Source organism: Lontra canadensis, unplaced genomic scaffold (assembly GCF_010015895.1).
Source record: "Lontra canadensis isolate GAN:19392208 unplaced genomic scaffold, GSC_riverotter_1.0 scaffold86, whole genome shotgun sequence".
Taxonomy (NCBI): domain Eukaryota; kingdom Metazoa; phylum Chordata; class Mammalia; order Carnivora; family Mustelidae; genus Lontra; species Lontra canadensis.
The window spans coordinates 7,118,348-7,139,910 of record NW_022631080.1 but is presented as its reverse complement, the minus strand read 5'-3'; the positions used below and the strand labels follow the sequence as shown (position 1 = coordinate 7,139,910).

General features: G+C 38.4%; 1 protein-coding gene across 1 annotated transcript in view; it reads right to left on the bottom strand.

Annotated features, from left to right (window-relative positions):
- SYTL5 (synaptotagmin like 5) overlaps positions 1-21,563 on the bottom strand; it is a 110,550-nt gene that overhangs the window by 27,495 nt on the left and 61,492 nt on the right. Inside the window, exons 6-8 of the mRNA XM_032883142.1 lie at positions 12,409-12,550; positions 9,169-9,301; positions 7,472-7,578 (exon numbers count right to left, since the gene is read on the bottom strand). Of these exons, the coding sequence (XP_032739033.1) occupies positions 7,472-7,578; positions 9,169-9,301; positions 12,409-12,550 (382 nt within the window). The remainder of the gene's footprint in view (positions 1-7,471; positions 7,579-9,168; positions 9,302-12,408; positions 12,551-21,563) is intronic.

Sequence of the window (21,563 nt, the reverse complement as noted above, 5' to 3'; positions counted from 1 at the left end):
AGCCCCGCATCGGGTTCTCTGCTCAGCAGGGAGCCTGCTTCCCTTTCTCTCTGCCTGCCTCTCTGCCTACTTGTGATTTCTGTCAAATAAAAAAAAATCTTAAAAAAGAAAAAAAAGACACTGCCAAGCTTTTATTCCTGAGTGTCTGTACATTTTCCTTTCCTAAACAGCAGTGTAGAAAAGCTTCAATTTCTGTACATCTTTGCCAATAGTTCTGACTTTTAGCTGATAGCCATTCTAGTAGTAGATGTTAAGTGGTATCTCATTGTAGTTTTAATATTTCATTTCTTTAATAATTAATAATATCTTTTCACATAGTTATTGAATATTTATAAATCTCTTTTGGCAAAATATCTATTCAAATCTTTTACCCATTTTCTAATAGGATTATGTCTTTTTATGTTGATTGTAGGGGTTCTTTATATATTCTAGATATAAGTCCTTTTACAAATATATGATTTGCAAATATTTTACTCAAGTCTATGGCTTTTCATTTTTATAACAACGTCTTTTTAGATATAAAAATTTTAACTAAGATAAAATTTATCTTTTTCTTGAGTGTATCATGCATCATACATTTGGTGTCATATCTAAGAATTCTTCGCCTAACATGAAGTCTTAAAGATTTTCTCCCAGACTTCATTTTAGAAATTTTAGTTTTAGTTCTTACATTTAGGGATATAATCCATTTTGAGTTAGTTTTTATTCATGGTGTGTGTTTTTGGAGTTTTTTTTTTAATGGCATATGGATATCCAATTGTCTTATCATGATCTGATGAAAAGATCCTTCCCTCATTGAATTGCCAAAAATCAACTGACGAACTATATAAGGGCTTATTTCCAGACTCTCAATTATATTCTTTTGATTGCCTATGTTTATGCCAATACTGCACTGTACTGATTACTATAGCTGTATACGTTTTGAAATCTACTAGAGAAAATCTTCCAACTTTGCTCTTTGAAACTTATTTTCTTATTCTGAATTCTACATTTCTGTGTAAATTTTAGAGTCAGCATTTCTATTTCCACAAGATAGCCTGCTTAGATTTTAATAGGGTTTGTGTTGAGTTTATAGATTCACTGGGAGAGAATATTTAATCTTCTAATCCATGTGCGTACAATGTCTATTTATTTAGATCTTCTTTAATTTAGCTCAGCAATATTTTTTCTAAGTTTCAATACAACTGTCCTACAGTTTTTTGACAATTTTATTCCTAAGTATTTTATTCTTTTTCATGCTATTCTTTTTCTAAATTTTTAAATTTTTTTATTAACATATAATGTATTATTAGCCCCAGGGTACAGGTCTGTGAGTCGCCAGGTTGACACTTCACAGCACTCACCATAGCACATACTTTCCCCCAATGACCATAACCCAACCACCCTCTCCCTACCTCCCTCTCCTGGCAACCCTCGGTCTGTTTTGTGAGATTAAGAGTCTCTTATGGTTTTTCTCCCTCCCGATCCCATCTTGTTTCATTTTTTTCTTTCCTACCCAAGCTCCCCACATTGCCTCTCAACTTCTTCATATTAGGGAGATCATATGACAACTGTCTTTCTCTGATTGACTTATTTCACTAAGTATAATATGATCTAGTTCCATCCACGGCATTGCAAATGGCAAGATTTCATTTCTTTTGATGGCTGCATAGTGTGTGTGTGTGTGTGTGTGTGTGTGTGTGTGTGTGTATATATATATATATATATATATATATATATATATATAAAATATATATACCACTTCTTCTTTATCCATTCATCTGTTGATGGACATCTAGGTTCTTTCCATAGTTTGGCTATTGTGGACATTGCTGCTATAAACATTTGGGTGCATGTGCCCCTTCGGAATACTACATTTGTATCTTTAGGGTAAATACCCAGTTGTGCGATTGCTGGGTCATAGGGTAGCTCTATTTTCAACTTTCTGAGGAACCTCCATACTGTTCTCCCGAGTGGCTGTACCAGCTTGCATTCCCACAAACAGTGTAGGAGGGTTCCCCCTTCTCCGCATCCTCATCAGCATCTGTCATTCCCTGACTTGTTAATTTTAGCCATTCTGACTAGTGTGAGGCGGTATCTCATTGTGGTTTTGATTTGCATTTCCCTGATGCTGAGTGATGTGGAGCACTTTTTCATGCTATTCTTAATGGAATTATATTCTTAATCTCATTTCAGATTGTTCATTGCTGATATATAGAAATATAATTGATTTTTGTATATTGATCTTATATCTTACAATCTTGGTGAACTTGTTCATTAGTTCTAGTAATATTTTTATAGATTCTTTAGGATTTTCCACATATAGAATCATGTCAACTGCATATAAAGCAGTTATTACTTCTTTCTTTCTAATGAGATGCCTTTCTTTCTTTTGTCCTGTTTCCTCCTTTTTATTTTTCCTTTCTTTTCTTTTTCCCCTTCCTAACTGCATTGGCTAGAATCTCCTATAAAATGTTGAACAGAAATGATGAAGGTGAAAATCTTTGTGCCTTGTTCTTGCACTTAGGGGGAAAAGCATTTTTTTTTTTTTTTGCCATCATGTATGATGTTAGCTGTAGGAATTCTGTAGAGACCCTTTATTACACTGAGAAAGTTCACTACTATTTTTTCGAGAGTTTTATTATAAATAGATGTTGAATTTTGTCAGATGCTTTTTCTGCATCTACTGAGATGATGTGGTTCCTGTCTTTTATTATACTGATGTGTTTTATTACAGTAATTTATTTCTAAATGCTGAATTAATATTGCATCCATAGAATAAATCCCACTTGGTTATGGTGTGCAATCCTTTTTCATTACCAGACTTAGTTTTCTAATAATTTATAAATGGTTTTCCCTTCTGTATTCATAATGCATATTATTCTGTAGTTTTCCTTTCTTGCAATGTCTTTCTCTAGCTTTGGTGTCAGGGTAATACTGACTTCACAAAATTAATTGGGAAGTAATTTTCTGAGCAAGTTTATGAAGAATTGATATTATTTCCTTTTCAAATATGTGATAGACTTCATCAATGAAGCAATTTATTACTCAGCATTTCTTTAGGGGAAGATTTTAAATTACTAATTTAATATCTTTGCTTTTAGGTTTGAGAGAGAGAGAGAACATGTGCACACATGCAAGTGGTGGTGGGGGGAGAGGGATACAGGGAGAGAGAGAGAGAATCTCAAGCAGACTCCCTGGTCAGCATGGAGTTTGATGTGGGGCTCAATTTCATGACCCTGAGATCACAACCTGAGCCAAAATCAAGAGTCAGATGCTTAACCGACTGAGCCCCCAGGCTCCCGTTTAATTCAGTATCTTTTTTACTTAAGTATAATTAACATGCAATGTTGTATTAGTTCAAGGTGTATGATATATTGATTCAACAATTCCAAGTATTTCTCAGCACTCAGCAAGTTAAGCATACTCTTATCCCCTTTATTTCATCCATCCCCCCCAACTCCGGTCTACTCTGGCAATAACCAGTTTGTTCTTTGCATTTATAGGTCTAATTATGCTTTTGGTTTGTTTATTCATTTCTTTTTTGATTTCACATACATGTGAAATCATATGCTATTTGCCTTTCTCAGACTTATTTTATGTAGCTGTATACCTTCTCGGTCCATCCATGCTGTTGCAAATGGCAAGATTTCATTCTTTTTGAAGGCTGAGTACTGTTGCATTGTATATAGGTACATCTTCTTTATCTACTTATCTATGGATGCACACTTAGACTGCTTCCATATCTTGGCTCTTGCAAATAATACAGTGATAAATATAGGGATGCATGTATCTTTTCAAATGAATGTTCTTGTTTTATTTGGTTAAATACCCAGTGGTGGAATTACTGGACTATAGGATAATTCCATTTTTCATTTTTTGAGACTTGTCATACTGTTTTCCACAGAGCCTTCATCAATTTGCATTCCCACCAACAGTGTATGAGGGCTCCTTTTTCTCCACATCTCTACCAACACATGTTATTTATTGTCTTTTTGACTCTAGCCATTCTGACAGATAGAGATAGCTCATTGTGGTTTTAATTTGCATTTCTCTGATGCTTAGTGATATTGAGCATCCTTTCAAGTGCCTGTTGGCAATCTGTATGTCTTCTTCAGAAAAAAATGTTTATGAAAGTCCTCTGCTCACTGTTTAATTGGATTGTTTTTTTTTTCCCCAGTGTTAAGTCGTATGACTTCTTTATACATTTTGGATATTACCCCCTTAATGGATAAATCATTTGCAAATATCTTCTCTCATTCAATAGGTTGCCTTTTTTTTTTTCATTGATGGTTTTCTTTGTGGGACAAAAGCTTGTTGTTTTGGTATAGTCCCAATTGTTTAATTTTGCTTTTGTTTACCTCACCTGAGGAGACACATCTAGAAAAATGTTTCTATACCTGATGTAAAAAATTACTATGTTTTTTGCTAGAATTTTTATGGTTTCAGGTCTCACGTTTAGGCCTTTCATCCGTTTTGAGTCTATTGTTGTGTAAGGTGTAAGGAAATAGCCCACTTTCATTCCTTTGCATGTTATTATCCACTTTTCCCAGCCTCATTTGTTGGAAAGACTGTCTTTTCCCCCTGCATATTCTTGCCTCCTTTGCAATAGATTAATAGACCATTTAAGTGTGGGTTTATTTCCAGGTTCTCTATTCTGTTCCCTTGATCTCTGTATTTTTGTGCCAGTACCATATTGTTTTGATTATTACAATTTGTAGTATAGTTTGAAATCTGGGATTGTGACATCACCAGCTTTGTTCTTCTCCAAGGTTGATTTGGCTATTTGGGGTCTTTTGGTGGTCCCATACAAATTTTATGATAATTTGTCCTAGTTCTGTGAAAAAAGTTGTTGGCATTTCGATAGGGATTGCATTAAATCTGTAGATTGCTTTGGGTAGTATGGACATTTAACAATGTTTTTTCTTCCAATTCATGAGCATGGAATGTCTTTCCATTAGCTTATGTCCTCTTCAGGTTCTTTCATCACTGTTTATGTAAGTTTTCAGAGTATAGGTCTTTCAACTCCTTGGTTAAGTTTATTTCTACATATTTTATTATTTTTGGTGCAACTACAGATGGGATAATTTTTTCCTCTTTTTGCTACTTCTTATTAGTGTATAGAAATGCAACAAACTTCTGTGTATTAATTTTATATCCTGTGACTTTACTGAATTCATTCATCAGTTCTAGTAGTTTTTTTGTGGAGTCTTTAGGGTTTTCTTTACACAGTATCATCTCATTTGCAAAGAGTGAAAGTCTTACTTCTTCCTTACCAATTTAGATACCTTGTATTTCTTTTTCTCATCTGATTGCTGTGGCCAGGGCTTCCAGTACTATGTTGAATAAAAGTGGTGAGAGTGGACATCTTTGTCTTTTTCCGGATCTTGGATGAAAAGTTCTGAAGCTGATGTTAGCTCTAAGTTTTTTCACATATGGCCTTTATGTTGAGATATGTTCCCTCTAACCCCCCTTAGTTCAGAATTTTTATTATGAATGGATATTGTACTTTGTCAAATGCTTTTTCTGCATCTACTGAAATGATCATATTTTTTCCTTTCTCTTGTAAATGTGATGTGTCATGTTAATTGATTTGTGAATACTGAAGCACCCTTGCATCCCTGGAATAAATCCCAATTGATCATGGTGGATGATTTTTTTTAATTTAATTCTATTTTTTCAGTGTTCCAAGATTCATTGTTTTTGCATAATACCCAGTGTTCCATGCAATACATGCCCTCCTTAATACTGTGGTGGATGATTCTTTGAATGTATTGTTGTATTCAGTTTAACAATATTTTATTGGGGATTTCTGCATCTGTGTTCATCAGACATATTGGCCTACAATTTTTTTCTTCATCGTGTCTTTATCTGCTTTTGGTACCAGCATAATCCTGGCCTTACAAATGAATCTGAAAGTTTTCCTCCTCTACTATTTTTTGGGAATAGGAATTGATTCTTCTTTAAATATTTGGTAGAATTCACCCATGAAGCCATCTGGTCCTGGACTTTTGTTTGTTCAGAGTTTTTCTATTACTGATTCAATTTCATCATTACTAAATGGTCTATTCAAATCTTCTGTTTCTTCCTGATGTAGTATTGGTGTTGAAGTCCTTTGCTTATCTAGGAAACTCTATCTCTTTTTCAATTCTGAAAAGGTTTGCTGGGTATTCTTCGTTGTAGGTTTTTTTTTTTTTCTTTCAGCACTTTGAATATATCATGCCACTCCCTTCTGACTTGTAAAGTTTCTGATAAAAACTCAGGTTATAGCCTCATGGTGTTTCCCTCGTATTTAACTATTTTCTCTCTCTGCTTTTAAAATTCTCTTTATCACTACTCTTTGCCATTTTAATTATTATGTGTCTTGATATGGACCTCCTTGGGTTAATTTTATTGGAAAATTTCTGTGCCTTTTGGATTTGAATGTATGTTTCCTTGCCTAGATTGGGGAAGCTTTCAGCTATTATTTCTTTTAAAAAGTTTCCTGTCCCCTTTTCTCTTTTTCTTTTGGGATCCCTATAATGTAAATGTTATTATGCTTAATGATAGTGTTGACTTCCCACAAGCTATTTATTCTCATTTTGTATTAATCTTTTTTCTTTTTGCTGTTCAACTTAGTTGTTTTATATTACCCTGTCTTCCAGATTGTTGATTTGCTCTTCCGCATATTCTAACTTGCTGTTGGTTCCCTTTAATGCATTTTTAATGCCAGTTATTGAGTTCTCTAGGACCAGAAACAGTTTAATAACATTGGAATTAGCTGTTTTTTTTTAACGGTTGAACAGAAATAAGCTTTGAAGCCATTTGATCTTATAGCCTCCCCATCTGCTTTCTATGGTGGATTTAAGAAAATACTTTTCAGGTTTCTTAACTCTAGTAAATAACACTGAATTTTAAAGCTAAGTTTCCTGTCTTGCTCCGGAAAATTACATTAATGTCATTTAACATTTGTGCTATATCTTTCTTCCAAGGAATTCTAATTGCATTATAGCAATTAGGGAAATCAGAATCAAGATATTAGAACTGGAAGGAACCTTAAGAATAATCTAACTTAATCTTCACATTTCATAAATGAGTTCACATAAACATTAATTTTCACATAATTTAGTTTCAGTTAAGGGGGTAGTTTATTAGGGGTAACTTCAGATATAGAAATGTTCATACAAGCTATATAGTCAGCTGAGTCGAGTAAAATTTGGTTTAGGAAATGTTGGGATCCTTTACTTTCCAGGTTTAGATGAAATGATGTTAATCCAGGAACTGAAATTCCCAACAGGTATTTTTTTTTCTTTACTGAAAACCTTCACTCATTAACTTGATTACCAGTTAATTTTTCTAAATCATTCTTTAGCTGTTTTTAAGGTATTGAATGTGAATACTAATAGGAACAGATTATCATATATCTTCACTTTATTCTTCCCTAAAATTGGAAAGGTTTAGAACAAGACTGTCCTTTCCTCACGATCATGACTTTCTTCCACATCCAACTTACCAAGTCTTTGTCTAAAGCCCCAGGGACGGACTTGCTTCTTATGCTTACAGTATTCTCTAAGTCTTCTGGAAATGACCCACTCAGATCTAACTCAGATCGACTCCGGTCTGGAGGAAGGGAGAGAGAAGGAGAGATAGGAATCCAGCTAATTTTGTTAGAAGATTTCCCTTCTCGTTGCAAATGTTTTATCTTTTTTCCCATTCCTTCTAGGTACAGGGCATAGAGTGTCATGAAAGCAATAGTTAGAGTCAGTAACTCATGCTGTTTACACTAATGTACTTTGTTTTTTTAAAAAAAAGCATTTGAACACTGGGATACAGATGGCCCTTCTTTTCACTACATCTGTATCTTTGGGGTAAATACCCAGTGGTGCAATTGCTGGGTCATAGGGTAGTTCTATTACTAATTTTTTGAGGAATCTCTACACTGTTTTCCAAAGTGGCTGCACCAACTTGCATTCCCACCAACAGTGTAAGAGGGTTCCCCTTTCTCCACCTCCTATCTGACACTTGTTATTTCCAGTCCTGTTAATTTTGGCCATTCTAACTGGTGCAAGGTAAATACTTTGCTTTTAAAAATATAATTTAAAAAATGATGCACAGCTCAGTAATGCTGTGGGCAACTTAATAAGGCACAGTTTATTTACACAGAACAGTTCTATATCAAAGTCCTGCTAAAATAGAGTTGCTCATAATGAGAAAGACTAATGAGAGCAATCACATGCTTGAGTTTGAAATAGTAAATTAAATAATGCAGAAGGACTTAGGACAGTGCCCAACACAGAGTATGTACTCCATAAATAGGAGCTGTTGACCAGAAGTAGGAGCAAATGATCTATGAGGTTGGCTTCTATGCTCGTTTAAAATTTTTCTCCTAATGGGAGAACTAATCTTGTCGTCCCGATCAAAATGCAACAATAGCCACATATATTTAGAAAGCGCTTTGGGAGCCTCCCGACAAGGAAAGGCTCCCCAACTCGGCACACATAATCCAGCCTCAGGCTTTATGTAAATATCATCAATAGGTATAAGAGTTAACTTTCTCCTGTTGAGGATTTTGTCATGCTTTTAATTCTACACAAGGGACATAAGCTTCATAACTACAGCATATTTCTCTAAATAATTTTCTTATTTATAGGTAATAAAATTACAACACAATTAATACCTGCTTCCCAGGGTTGCTGTGATGAAGAAGTGGAAGGATATATTGTACTGGAATGTACCATACAAATAAAAAACATTGTTATTGATACCTTACTGCTGCTTGCAAATAACTCTTTATTTAAATCACAGGATAATTCATCTGTCTAGACATAAGGCATTTATGTCTACCATGTCAAATGAACGATCATTTCCTTGAATTCCGGGAAAGCACCTTCATCTTTCCATCAAACGAACCAATTCTATGTCCTACATTCCTGTACTGACATCAGGTACAGCTCTGAAACTTGGCAGTGATGCCTGACAAGCGTGCACACTTAATCAATGGATTTTGCATGAGTGCAAGAGGCTCAGGGCATCACCTGGGTCTAGACTTAAGCTTTTCTTATGGAATGGGACCACCATGATGAGTCAAGGAACAGATGGTGATTTTCTAAAGCATGGAACATCCACGGAATGTCACACAAGGCAGTTAATTTCAAATGATTTAGTCATTTTTTTTTAAAAAAGAAGAGTAATCATGCTGTAAATACCCACCTGAGGAAAGGGAGATCTCAGACACCGCTATGGAAGGTGTACCAGAAACATTTCTGCGATGACTCTTTGTGAGGTCCTCATACGTGCTTTCGATGGCAGCCAAATCCATGGAACTTTCAAAACCATGTCGCTTCTCACAAAGTAAAAATGAAAAAAAAAGAAGCCAACATTATGATGACTGTAATTTACTTTAAAAGCCTCCCATATGAATATACTTCAGTATAACCATAGTGGTGGTGTATTCCTCTTTAGGGAGGGCTGGTGGACATTGGGGAGGATCCTCATCATGAGTCCAGAGAACCCTGAAGCTTACCATCAATAATTGCGCTGTAAAATCTATACCAAGAGGTTAATTAACACAGAAGTCATTCAAAATTGTGAGTGTTCTACTATAGAGTTAGCAAGAAAAATGATATAAGTACCTCCAATCTTACAGGACCCATATATGGGACTCTGGCTAGCTTCACATCCCCAGAGTAATGTTCAAGCTTAGTATTCTTCTTGTTCCTATGTTTATCCCCACTTTCAACACCCTCTTTCCTCAACCAACCCTTACCTCCTCTACCCCCACTTAATGGAAGACCATGACCCACAATCCAGGTGAACGCATGGCATAGAAGGGTCCCCGGGATACTGCCCCTGCCTCGGGCTGGAGTCTGTGCGGATTGCTCAGTGCCACATCAGATACTAAATATTTTGAATATCATTCCTTGTTAGGTTGCCAAGAAGTAAGGGTAACCATCAAATATCCACACAGTTTTCTGACTATTGAACAGTACCACTCACTGAGCTTCATATAAAAATTTATGAAATTTTAAATATGCTTTTTACCTTATCAGCAAGTACAATTCAGACTTTAAATATTGAAAGAAATGTTCTATTATTCTTCAGTCTGTCTGAATGCCTTTTGGCATTTCCTTAAGAATATTACAGAATCTGACAGTTCCTAGCCTCTGCTTTTTTTTTTTTTTAAGTTCATGATTATTTTTCCGAAGTCACATTCTAGGAAGAGTCAATATTTTAGATAAATAGCTTTTATATTCAGTATTTAGCTACTATTATTATTGAAGCATTGTTCACATAAAATGGTAGTGTCAGGTAGATAACACAGTGATTTGACAATTGTATACGTTTTGCAGCGCTCACCACAGTAAGTGTAGTCACCATTTGTCACCATACAAGGCTTTTACAGTATTATTGACTCTATTCCCTATCTTCTCCTTTTCCTCTCCGGGACTTATTTATTTTATAAAATTTTATAAATTTCATTTATGGAATAATTTATGGAATTTATAAAATTCCATAAAAGTTTGTACTTCTTAATCCCCTTCACCTCTTTCACCAATCCCCTCATTTCCCTCTCCTCTGGCAACCACGAGTCTGTTCTCTAATATATAAGAGTCTGTCTCTGGTTATGTCCTATTGGTTCATTTATTCTGATTTTCAGAGTCTATATATTAGTTAAATGGTATTTGTCTTTCTCTGTCTGATTTACTTCCCTTAGCATAATATCCTGGAAGTCCATCTGTGTTGTCACAAATGCTATGTTCTCATTCTTTTTTATGGCTGAGAAATATTTCACTGAGTGTGTGTGTGTGTGTGTGTGTGTGTATCTACACCACATCTTCTTTATCCATTCATCTATCAGGGGATACTGGGGTCACTTCCATATCCTCGTTATTGTAAATAATGATACAGTATACACAGGGCTGCAGATATCTTCTTGAATTAGTGTTTTAGTTTTCTTTGGGTAAACAGCCAGTAGTGGAATTACTGGATCATATGGTAATTCTACTTTCAATTTTTTTTTTTAAGAAACCTCCATAATGTTTTCCACAATGGTTATACAAGTCTGCGTTCCCACCAACAGGGCTCGGGATTCACAACCTCCCCTTCGATCTTCTCGTTCCGAAGTCTAGTTTCTCACCTGCAGTAACACAATGGCATCATAACTGGCCTCCTGGCTTCTCCATTTGTTCCCCCACAAATGCTTCTCAGCACAGCCCCCAGGTCCCATGTAAAGAGAAGCCACATCCTCTGCCTGTTTTTTAATTGAATTTTTTGTTTTTGCGGTGTTGAGTTGTATAAGTTCTTTATATATTTTGGATTAAGGAAGGCACTTATTATGATGAGCACTGGGTGATGTATGGAATTGTTGAGTCTCTATATCGTACACCTGAAACTACTATAACATCGTATGTTAACTATACTGGAGTTAAAAAAAATTAATTCAGACAGAAAAACAAACAAAAAAAAATTACAAAAAAGAAAAGCCACATCTGCTCAAACCCTCCAGCTGGCCTCATCTTATCCCAACTAAATGTCAAATTGCCTACAATAGTCTGGCCATGTTACATCCGTGAGCTTATTTCCTAGGATCCCTCCCTTTATTCACTTGCAACAGCTACATTGGCCTTCTTTTTCTTCCTTGAACATACCAGGCATGTTCCCACTTCAGAGTCTTAGCACTGGCTGCTTCTCCAGGGGATTAAAAATATTTTAGCCGCTGGGTGAACAAGTGCATCGACCGTTCAAGATGGAGGGTGGCCATAAGTAACCGGAACAGCCTTCCCCATATGTGTACCTGCTGAATATCAGTGCTGCTCCTGCCCGAAGGGACACCTTGCTACAGACTCCTGCATGGCTGATTCTTTCACTTCCCACCACCTTTGCCTGACTAGGACCAAGATTTCTTAAATATACATGCCAGCTACATTTATGGAGTTTGCTGCTTAATCAAAAAAAAAAATCTATTAGACGCTCAGTCATTCAAAAGAACAACTTCCACGTTCCATATATATATTTTATGCATAATGCAATTTATGTCTTCATTATGTGTTGGTCCCGAATTTTAGCAGTGTTCTAGAAAGGAAAACTATTAAAAAATTTCAAGAGTCTACTTTTCTTGATTTAAATCAGTGTGGAAAATGTTTCGTGCAGGCGACTTACGAATATCTTGACAGATAACATGGAAGATTAAAGGGGAGACTTCTAAACATTATTCAGGTTTTGTTTAAACCATATAACCGCCACCTTTGAGCCTGCTCCTTCCCTTTGCTTCACACTTCTGGCTTCCCACCAGGAGCAAAGGATGTAGGAGGCTCAGTCTTGATAAAGAAGTTTCTACAATTAAGCAGCATAAACAGCATGCTTCGAGATACAGAGAACCCAAACCCAACCAGGCCATGATGGTGTGGTCAGGTCTCAGAAGCTGGGGGTCCTTTTGCATTTGGTACTTACTCTAATGCTGACTGAGGCCACATTGTGTGTGCTTGGGGCTGGTGACCTCTGAGTGATGGAGGTCACACCACTGCTCCGGCTGCTTTTCGGGGTTGAGGGGCCAGCTTCCTGGTCATTAAGATCGGATGAACCCATGCTTCCCCTAAAAGAGAAAGAATATTCTGGATTTTTTAACATGGTCAGCAGCTACCATTTCCCTTTCTTCCTCAAAGACTCGCTAGAATCAAGCCCATCTGTCTGACTCCAGGGTTTTTGTAAGTGAGCTTCGCCCTTCCATTCCAGCTTTTTTTTTTTTTAAAGATTTTATTTATTTATTTGACAGACAGAGATCACAAGTAGACGGAGAGGCAGGCAGAGAGAGAGGGGGAAGCAGGCTTCTTGCTGAGCAGAGAGCCCAATGTGGGACTCGATCCCAGGACCCTGAGATCATGACCTGAGCCGAAGGCAGCGGCTTAACCCACTGAGCCACCCAGGCGCCCCCCATTCCAGCTTTATTTCCCACTGCTCACCAGCATTCTCCCAGCTCCCAGACAGCCTCCTCGCTGTCCTCTCAACCCACCACACTCATGGCTCCTGCTTCTGCTTCTACCTCTAAAGCTTTTGCTGACACTCTCTCCACCTGATATGCTCTCTTTGCCACTCCCTGTTATGTAAATCTTCTCCATCCTTCAAGGCCCAGCTGAAGTCCAGCCTCCCCCGTCAGGGTTTTCCTGACATTTACAAGCCTTGTCAAGCTCTGCTCTGCTCAGTTCTTGTTGACTTACAGTCTTGACCCAACTGTGTAGTCCTTGACTACAGAATGTCTTATTTGGCTCCCCAAGAGATACACATATGTGTGCCTTGGTTCTTCTTTCAACCTAAACTCCCTGGGGACAGAGTTCATATTTACCATGGTATCTCCACCACCTTTATAACACCTTGGTGCAAAGGAGGCACTCAGTACATATTTAATCAAAAAGTGGAAATTATGTTGTATTTCTCTGTGTTATTTCAGTGTCTGACTCATGGTACAGATGTAATAAACATGGTATAAAAATAATGACATTTAGTAAATGGGCTTGACTCACTTTGTTTGCTAAAACTGATTCAATTCCATTCAATAATGATTAGTAAAAAAAATAGTTCCTGCCCTTGAGGTGAACACAATTTTCTCATTACATGGGAATTTCATAACTAAGTGTAAGTTTTGACAAATTAGAGTTTAAGAGAAGTGTCTGTTCTATTTCATTATTTATCCTCAGTGAGCACAAAATACACCAAGTGGTAAAATAGAAGCCTTTGCAAATTTCCTCTTTTATTCACTACTTAATAAGTTATAAATGCATCTATAACAATAAACATTTTACTGTTTAAAGCCTCACAGTGATAGTTAACAGTGATTAGAACTTACTGAAAAGATATGCTAAAGAAAAGATATGCTAAAGAAGAGAGAAATGTTTTTTTGTTTTTGTTTTTGTTTTTTTTTTTTAAAGAATGTCTGACTGTGCATGTGACATTACTGGAAGACAAATCTGGCAGGAGGAAGAACGGGCATTGACCACTGCATCTATCATCTACAGCTCGTAAGTTTTTCAAGACTGTGCACCAGAGAAGCCACTAAAATCAAATCAAATATTCCCTGACTGATACAACTACCTACCACCACCCTCCATCACTATGTAAATAGAAGCTACATTTACTGAGTATTTTCTAGGTGTTTGACACTCTCCATTCCCCAACATCCCTGTTTAGAAAAAAAAAAAAAGATACCAATAGTCTTCTTTTTTAAAAAATTTTATTTTATTTATTTATTTGACAGACGGAGATTACAAGTAGGCAGAGAGGCAGGCAGAGAGAGAGAGAGAGAGAGAGAGAGAGAGAGGAGGAAGCAGGCTCCCCACTGAGCAGAGAGCCCGACGCGGGGCTCAATCCCAGGACCTGGGATCATGACCTGAGCCGAAGGCAGAGGCTTTCACCCACTGAGCCACCCAGGCGCCCCAATAGTCTTCTTTTAAAGATGAGAAAACTAAGTCTCGGAGAGGTTAAACAATTATTCCAGATAAGCACACATGTGTCTGTGTCCACACACAACACACACCACCACTACGATTACCACACTCTCACCCAGGTAGTACATAGGAAAGTCAGGATAAGAACTGAGACCTGCCTGTCTACCCAAAGCCTGTGCTCATTCCAGTTGTTCATACTGCTTACTCATTATTTCCCCCAAATCAAACTGATGCAACAAGCAGGTTCTACATTGACAGACAGAGCTGTATCATGCAGAAAATAACCCTAGGATCAGAGAGCTGGGAGGTAGTTTCTTGGAATCTGATTAAGAGAACTAAAAATTTCTCTGGGTAACATTCTTCTTCTTTTTTTTTTTAATTTATTTGAGAGAGAGAAAGAGTGAGAGAGAGAAAGCATGGGATGGGGGAGGGTTAGAGGGAGAAGCAGACTCCCTGCTGAACAGGGAGCCTAATGTGGGACTCAATCCCGGGACTCTGGGATCATGACCTGAGCCGAGGGCAGATGCTTAACTGACTGACCTACCCAGGCACCCCGGGTAGCATTCTTCTGATACCACATAGAAACTGTCTCTGGCTTCATCTAGAGATGGCACTCTGAATTAATTACAGATTGCTCAGGAGGGGTCAAGACTGCATCTTGATTCTGATGAAAGAGAATATAAAGTTTTGTGATTAAATAAACTGCTATAATTTGAAATTATAAGTTCCTTGGTAAATTTCTCCCTCAGGGGCTACATTTCCACACTTGACAACAGTTCACCATCCAAGTGATTTTGCTCGTCTCAGAAGTCCTACTTAGAAAGGTTGTAGAGACCTATCCAGGAATGCTGTGCTGTGACAGTAGGTTCTCTACTCTCAGAACAATGTTACCACAAAAATCTCTCTCTCTACTCTTTTAGGTAAAATCTCCTTGGGGGAAAATAAAGAATACACATGAATTTTGCAGAAATGAGCCAAGAAGTTACGACCCAAAGGGACTCATGTAGATTTATCTGTTTGTGCCTGTCCTAAACGTTCTCCTTCACCCAGGTGGTTTTGAAAAAGTCCCCATCATGGAATAGCTTTGCTGGAACCAAAAGTTCTACTTATGTAGAAGCTCAAGCATATGTTGATTAAGTGTGGTGATGACATTCAAAAGGCTATCCTGTAATAAGAAAAAAATTCTTATAAGTCAGCTACTGAAAATTGTTGCCAGAATCATTATCTCAAAAATGACATATAATTTCACATTTGTCCCTGACATTTACTGTGAGCATCTCAAAAATACTTTCCTCTCAGCTGATTGTCTCAGTTTGTTAGACTAAAAAAGATTTCGTCTAATGAGGCAGAATATCATAAATATTTGGATGCCAACTCTTTCAGATGTTATATAAAAATATGACATGGAGGGGCACCTGGGTGGCTCAGTGCATTAAGCCTCTGCCCTCAGCTTAGGTCATGATCCCAGGGTCCTGGGATCGAGCCCCGCATCGGGCTCTCTGCTCTGCGGGGAGCATGCTTCCCCCTCTCTCTCTGCCTGCCTCTCTGCCTACTTGTGATCTCTGTTAAATAAGTAAATAAAATCTTTAAAAAATATATGACATGGAATACATAAATCTTTGCCACTTAAATAGGAAGAAGATAAAATTTAAATTCAAGAAGTTTAGGGGCACCTGGGTGGCTCAGTGGGTTAAATTCAAGAAGTTTAAAGTTCAATTAAGAAAGAGAGATTTTTTGGGCAGAGGATCTGAATAGACATCTTCCCAAAGAAGGCCATCCATATGGCCAACAGACACATGAGAAGATGCTCACCATCACACAACATCAGGAAAATGCAAATCAAAACCACAATGAGATCTCACCTCACACCTGTCAGAACTGCTAGAATCAAAAAGACAAGAAATAACAGGAGTTGGTGAGGAGGTGGAGAATAGGGAACCCTGGTGCACTATTGGTGAAATGTAAATTGGTGCAGCCGCTGTGGAAAACAATCTGGAGGTCCCTCAAAAAATTAAAAATTGAAATATCATATGATTCTGTAATTCCACTACTGGGTATTTGCCCAAAGACTACAAAAACACTAATTCAAAGGAATACATGCATCCCTATGTCTAGAGCAGCATTATTTACAATAGCCAAGATATGGAAGCAACCCAAGTGACCACAGATAGATGAATGGATAAAGAAGATATGGTATGTATACAATGGAATATTACTCAGCCATAAGAAAGAATGCAATCTTGTCATTTGTGACAACAGAGATGGACCTAGATGGTAGAATGTTCAGTGAAATAAGTCAGTCAGAAAAAGAAAAATACTGTATGATTTCAGTCATATGTGGAATCTAAAAAAACAAAAGAATAAACAAACAAAAAGTAGAATCAGACCTATAAATACAGAAAACAAACTGGTGGTTGGAGGGGAGGGGGATGGGCAAAATGAGTGGAGAGTGGGAGATAAAGTCTTCCAGGCATAGAGTGAAGAAGTCACAGGAATAGAAAGTGCAGCATAGGGAATACAGTCAATGCTATTGTAACATTGTGTGGTGACAGATGGCAGCTACCATTCCAGGGAGCACAGCATAACATATAGAGTGGTTGAATCACCATTGTACGCCTAAAACTAACGTGATCCTGTGTGTCAGCTGTACTTAAAAAAATGAAAGAGCTATTTTTTTTAGATTTGTATTTATTTATTTGCAAGAAAGAGAGAGAGAGAGAGAGCACAAGCAGCAGGATCAGCAGGCAGAGGGAGAAGCAGGCTCCCCACTGAGCAGGGAGCCTGATGTAGGACTTGATTCCAGGACCCCAGGACCATGACCTGAGTTGAAGGCAGACGCTTAACCAACTGAGCCACCCAGGCATCCCTGAAAGAGCTATTCTGATTCAGATACCATGTTACTGATACTTAAATCAGAAGTATTACAAATCAGCATCAACAAAACTTCAAGCTAAAATTTGCTTAAAGGGAAACTGGCAAGAAAGAGGTATACTTTCCTGTTCTAATAGAGCCCAAAGTGTGGGGATAGGACAATGCCTAGGGAGCTTGGACATTCCAGGTTACTTGAAAGACATATTTCCTAGAGGAGGAAGCAGTCTCATTTACTTTAGCTTATGAAATATACTATAAAAGCCTTCCATTTTATTATCTCTAATATCATGCTAGCCCCAAATCTTGATAATGGCTTTCTAGATGTATCCATTTTATTTATTTGTTTATTTATTTATTAAGTCAGTTGTTTAAGAGGGTGGGAGAGAATGAGAAGGCGGAGTGGCAGAGGGAGGAGAAGCAGACTCCCCGCTGAGCAGGGAGCCTGATGCAGGGCTGGATCCCAAGACCCTGAGATCATATCCTGAACCAAAGTCAGACCCTTAACAGACTGAGCCACCCAGGTGCCCCTAGATCTATCTATCTTTCTAAGGATAGGGGAGAGAGACTATAATTTAATGAGCTGCCTTTGTGGATTATGTAACTGTCTCCCAGGAGTTGTAGTCTGAAAAACATTTTCCAGGATTCAGCCTTCCCAGAGGGGACGGACAATGTTGAGTCTGTGCCTGCATGGTTAAATGAGTACTCCCCTAAGGAAGATGAACCAAAAGGCCGCATTAATCTGAGAGATACTACCACTCACTGGCTAGTGCATAGCATGACATAGAGACTGCATGGTATTCTTTCTGTGGTTTATGCACTCTCCTAACCTTTTTTTGTTAATCAGATCTGAAACGGATATGTACGCAAAGCAAGGGAGGTGGCAGTGAGAAAGTAAGGGGATCCCACTACATGGGAAAGAGATGTTAAACATGAGAAAGAAAAGAGAAAAAAGGTGAACGTAGTTCAGCTTTCCAGTCTTTGGTGATCCCAAAATGCTTCATCTTTGTCAACAGTCTTGTGGGAGATGGGTGGCCCTTATCCTTGGCTTCATATCAGAAACCCTAGGGAAGCTTTTAAAAATCCCCATACCCAAAGGGTGCCTGGGTGGCTCAGTCTGTCAAGCATCTGACTTTAGCTCAGGTCATGACTTTGGGTCCTGGGATCGAGCCCCACATTGGGCTCAACTCTCAGTGGGGAGTCTGCTTGTCCTTCTCTCTCTCTCTCTCTCTCTCCCTCTGCCCCTCCCCCTCCTTGTACTTTGTTCCTCTGTCTCATTCTTGTCTTTGGTCACGTGGCCAAGTCTTCCTCATCCCTTAAAACTGCTTAGAGGTCATTTCCTTGAAGCTTCCCTGAATCCTCTGTAAGGGTAAGTGCCTCCTTCTGGTTTTCCCATAGCACACAGAACATCTTTTTAACATGATAAAATATTGTCTTGAAATTATTTGGTTGTCCCAGTCTTCCCTGACAAAGTTTGTGAAGTTCGTGAAGGGGTTGGATAGGATCATTGTCTAAACTCTTCCACACTTAATCACCATTTGGAATACGGTACTAGGTCAATAATATGGGCAGAATTATGTATTGAATTTTATCTGTATAAATACAATTTATAGGTGAGCAAGTCATATACCTCTACTCCTCAGTGAAGAAGAAAGGCCATTATTGTATCTTAGCAACCCTGAGAAAGTATGTAGCACATAATACACCCGAGTGAAAAAAAATTATTATACTGGAGGAGAGAATTGTGTTAAATTTAGTTCATTGAAACAGAACACGTTAGGGCAGTGAATCTTTGAGAAACGACTGGAGAAACAGATCAGATAGCAAGGAGGTGTCTTTGGGCTTACAGTTGTTTGGCCACAACAATGAAGCACGTGAAGAACCCAGCTGTGATCCAACCAAAGTATAATATCAGGCGTCCGGCTGAACCACCAAGTCTCTGGAACTCCTCACATTACTGTCATTATAAAAAGGAAAGTCACGTGTATATAAGGTAAACACAAATCAGGGATGGAGCAACTGGTGGTCTGACCAACTGGACCTTTGGAGGAGGGACAGAAGCGTGGTTTGGAGGGATGTTGTAGCAGAGAGCAGTGCCCCCAGTCATTGCCCCTTAGCCCTCACCTCTACCTACAGAATCCTGTTTACTAGGAATACTCACAAGTCTGTGCCCGAAGACTTTCTTGGATCACAAGAGCATGGGGTGCCTGTACACAGAACAAGTCCCAAGTGCCAGAGAGTTAGTGCCCTCGAAATAGTCCTCAACCAGTGAGCAATAGGGACCTGGTGTATACATACCCCAGCTTCCCAATCTCTTGACTGGATAATTCTGGGGTTATACACTGTTTCTTACAATTACCCACAATGGTAACTGACTTAATGACACTGTCTTTTTGGCTTCCTTTCCTTCCCTGGATAACTTCTCCAATCCTCCTGGGTTTCCAAGACCATATTGTAAAGAAATGACTTGCTCTCGAATTCTTATTTCAGGGTCTGTTCTGGAGGAGCCCAAATCAAGGTGGGTGTGTATGGTGGGCAAAGGATGAGCAAAAAGGGATGACTGTGAGAAAAAAGTAGAAGTTTCTAGCTGAAGACATGTTTGACAGCTCCAAATCTCATGTTGCTCCCAATGATATGGTCACAGCCCAAGTAAACACCCTTGTGAATCTGCTATGCTTGCCATATTCTCCAGTGTGAGGACAGAAATGCTGCTAAGAAACAAAGCATCACCCCTCATTTATTTTTTACTGAACAGCGTGAATTTTAACTTCAAAGTTCCATTTTTCCTTTGTTTTTTTAGGGGACATTGTTGACGTCCTACCCAGATCCACTCAGATCACTTGTACCAGCTCTGAGTGCTTTCCTGCTAATGACTTGCACCTATGGCCTTCAAAGATTTGCCCTTTAGCACAGGGGCCTAGATACGCTTTGGAGTGTGTCTCCTCTGACCCCCATGGTGGGAGCTATCAAATAAAATACAGAACTTTCAGTTAAATTTTAATTTCAGATAAACAATGAATACTTTTTAGTATAAAAATATACTAATATTTATAGAGTATATAAATGAAAGTAATATTTCATCGAGTTAACTTATTTACTTATTTTGAAAAGATTTTATTTATTTGACATAGAGAGAGCTAGCACTAACAGGGGGAGTAGCAGGCAGAGGGAGAGGGAGAAGCAGGCTTCCCATAGAGCAGGGAACCTGATGCGGGGCTCGACCCCAGGACCCTGCAATCGTGACCTGAACTGAAGGCAGCCACTGAACCGACCGAGCCACCCAGGCACTCCAGATGTCACTTTTTTAAAAAGTAGTTTATCTGAAATTTAGGTTTACCTGGGCATCCATCCTGTACATTTATTCACTAAATCTGGAAACCCTCTCCACAAGAATCCACAGTCAATGGCTAATTGGTATAGGAGTGCAATGGTCCAGCTCCTCGAAATGGAAAAACTCAGAGACACAATTTAGGATCCAGAATCCCTTGTAGGATCAAGCTGAGTTTTCACATTCAGACCTCATCTGAGATGGCACATTGCTTGGGTTCTTTCCTTTCTTTATTCTGCTTCCATTCCTCCTATACTGGTTTCTCCTGGAATCATTTCATTAATAAACCACTCACTTACAAATCCTTGTCTGAGGGTATGGTTCTGGGTGAGCATGACTTCAGGCAGATATCTCACAAATCAGACCACATTAACAACTCATCACAATGTAAAAGGGATTAGGTATCCCTGCCCTGAAGAACATTCTGTTTAACAACTATAGCTTAATGCATATTCTTTTTATTTTTTCAAAAGTCTCCTATGCCTCATCTGTCAAGTCCCTAGCAACAAGGGAAGAACAATTTGCCATGTTCTTTTGGGAGGCTGCTGGGCCTTGCCTAACCCATTCATACTTTCCCCTGCTTTCCAACTGCTGAAAAGAAAGTCAACCAGGCATCTGGTAAAACATCGTTTCCACTCTGGTAAGATAAGAGTTTCAAACAAGAATGCCCAAGGCCAGCTGCTCCTGAAAAAGAGCAATGAACTATGAAAAAGTAGGCATTATGAAGGGGAAAGGGGAATTCATTGCTAAACTGGGTCAGGTACGAGACCAAAGAGACTGGGCTCTTAGACTTTCTTCAGAGAAATTTGCTGTTCCGTCTTCGAAAATGAGTTACCGGGGAGAAGGTAGTTTTGCTTGCAAAACCTAAGGAGAACAGAAAGTCTGCCAGTTTTGCTATTTGCCTTTGCAGAATTACTGCAGCTTCAAGCAAACAAAAAGGAGCTAACGTCTTTTGGTGATAAGAGTTGAGA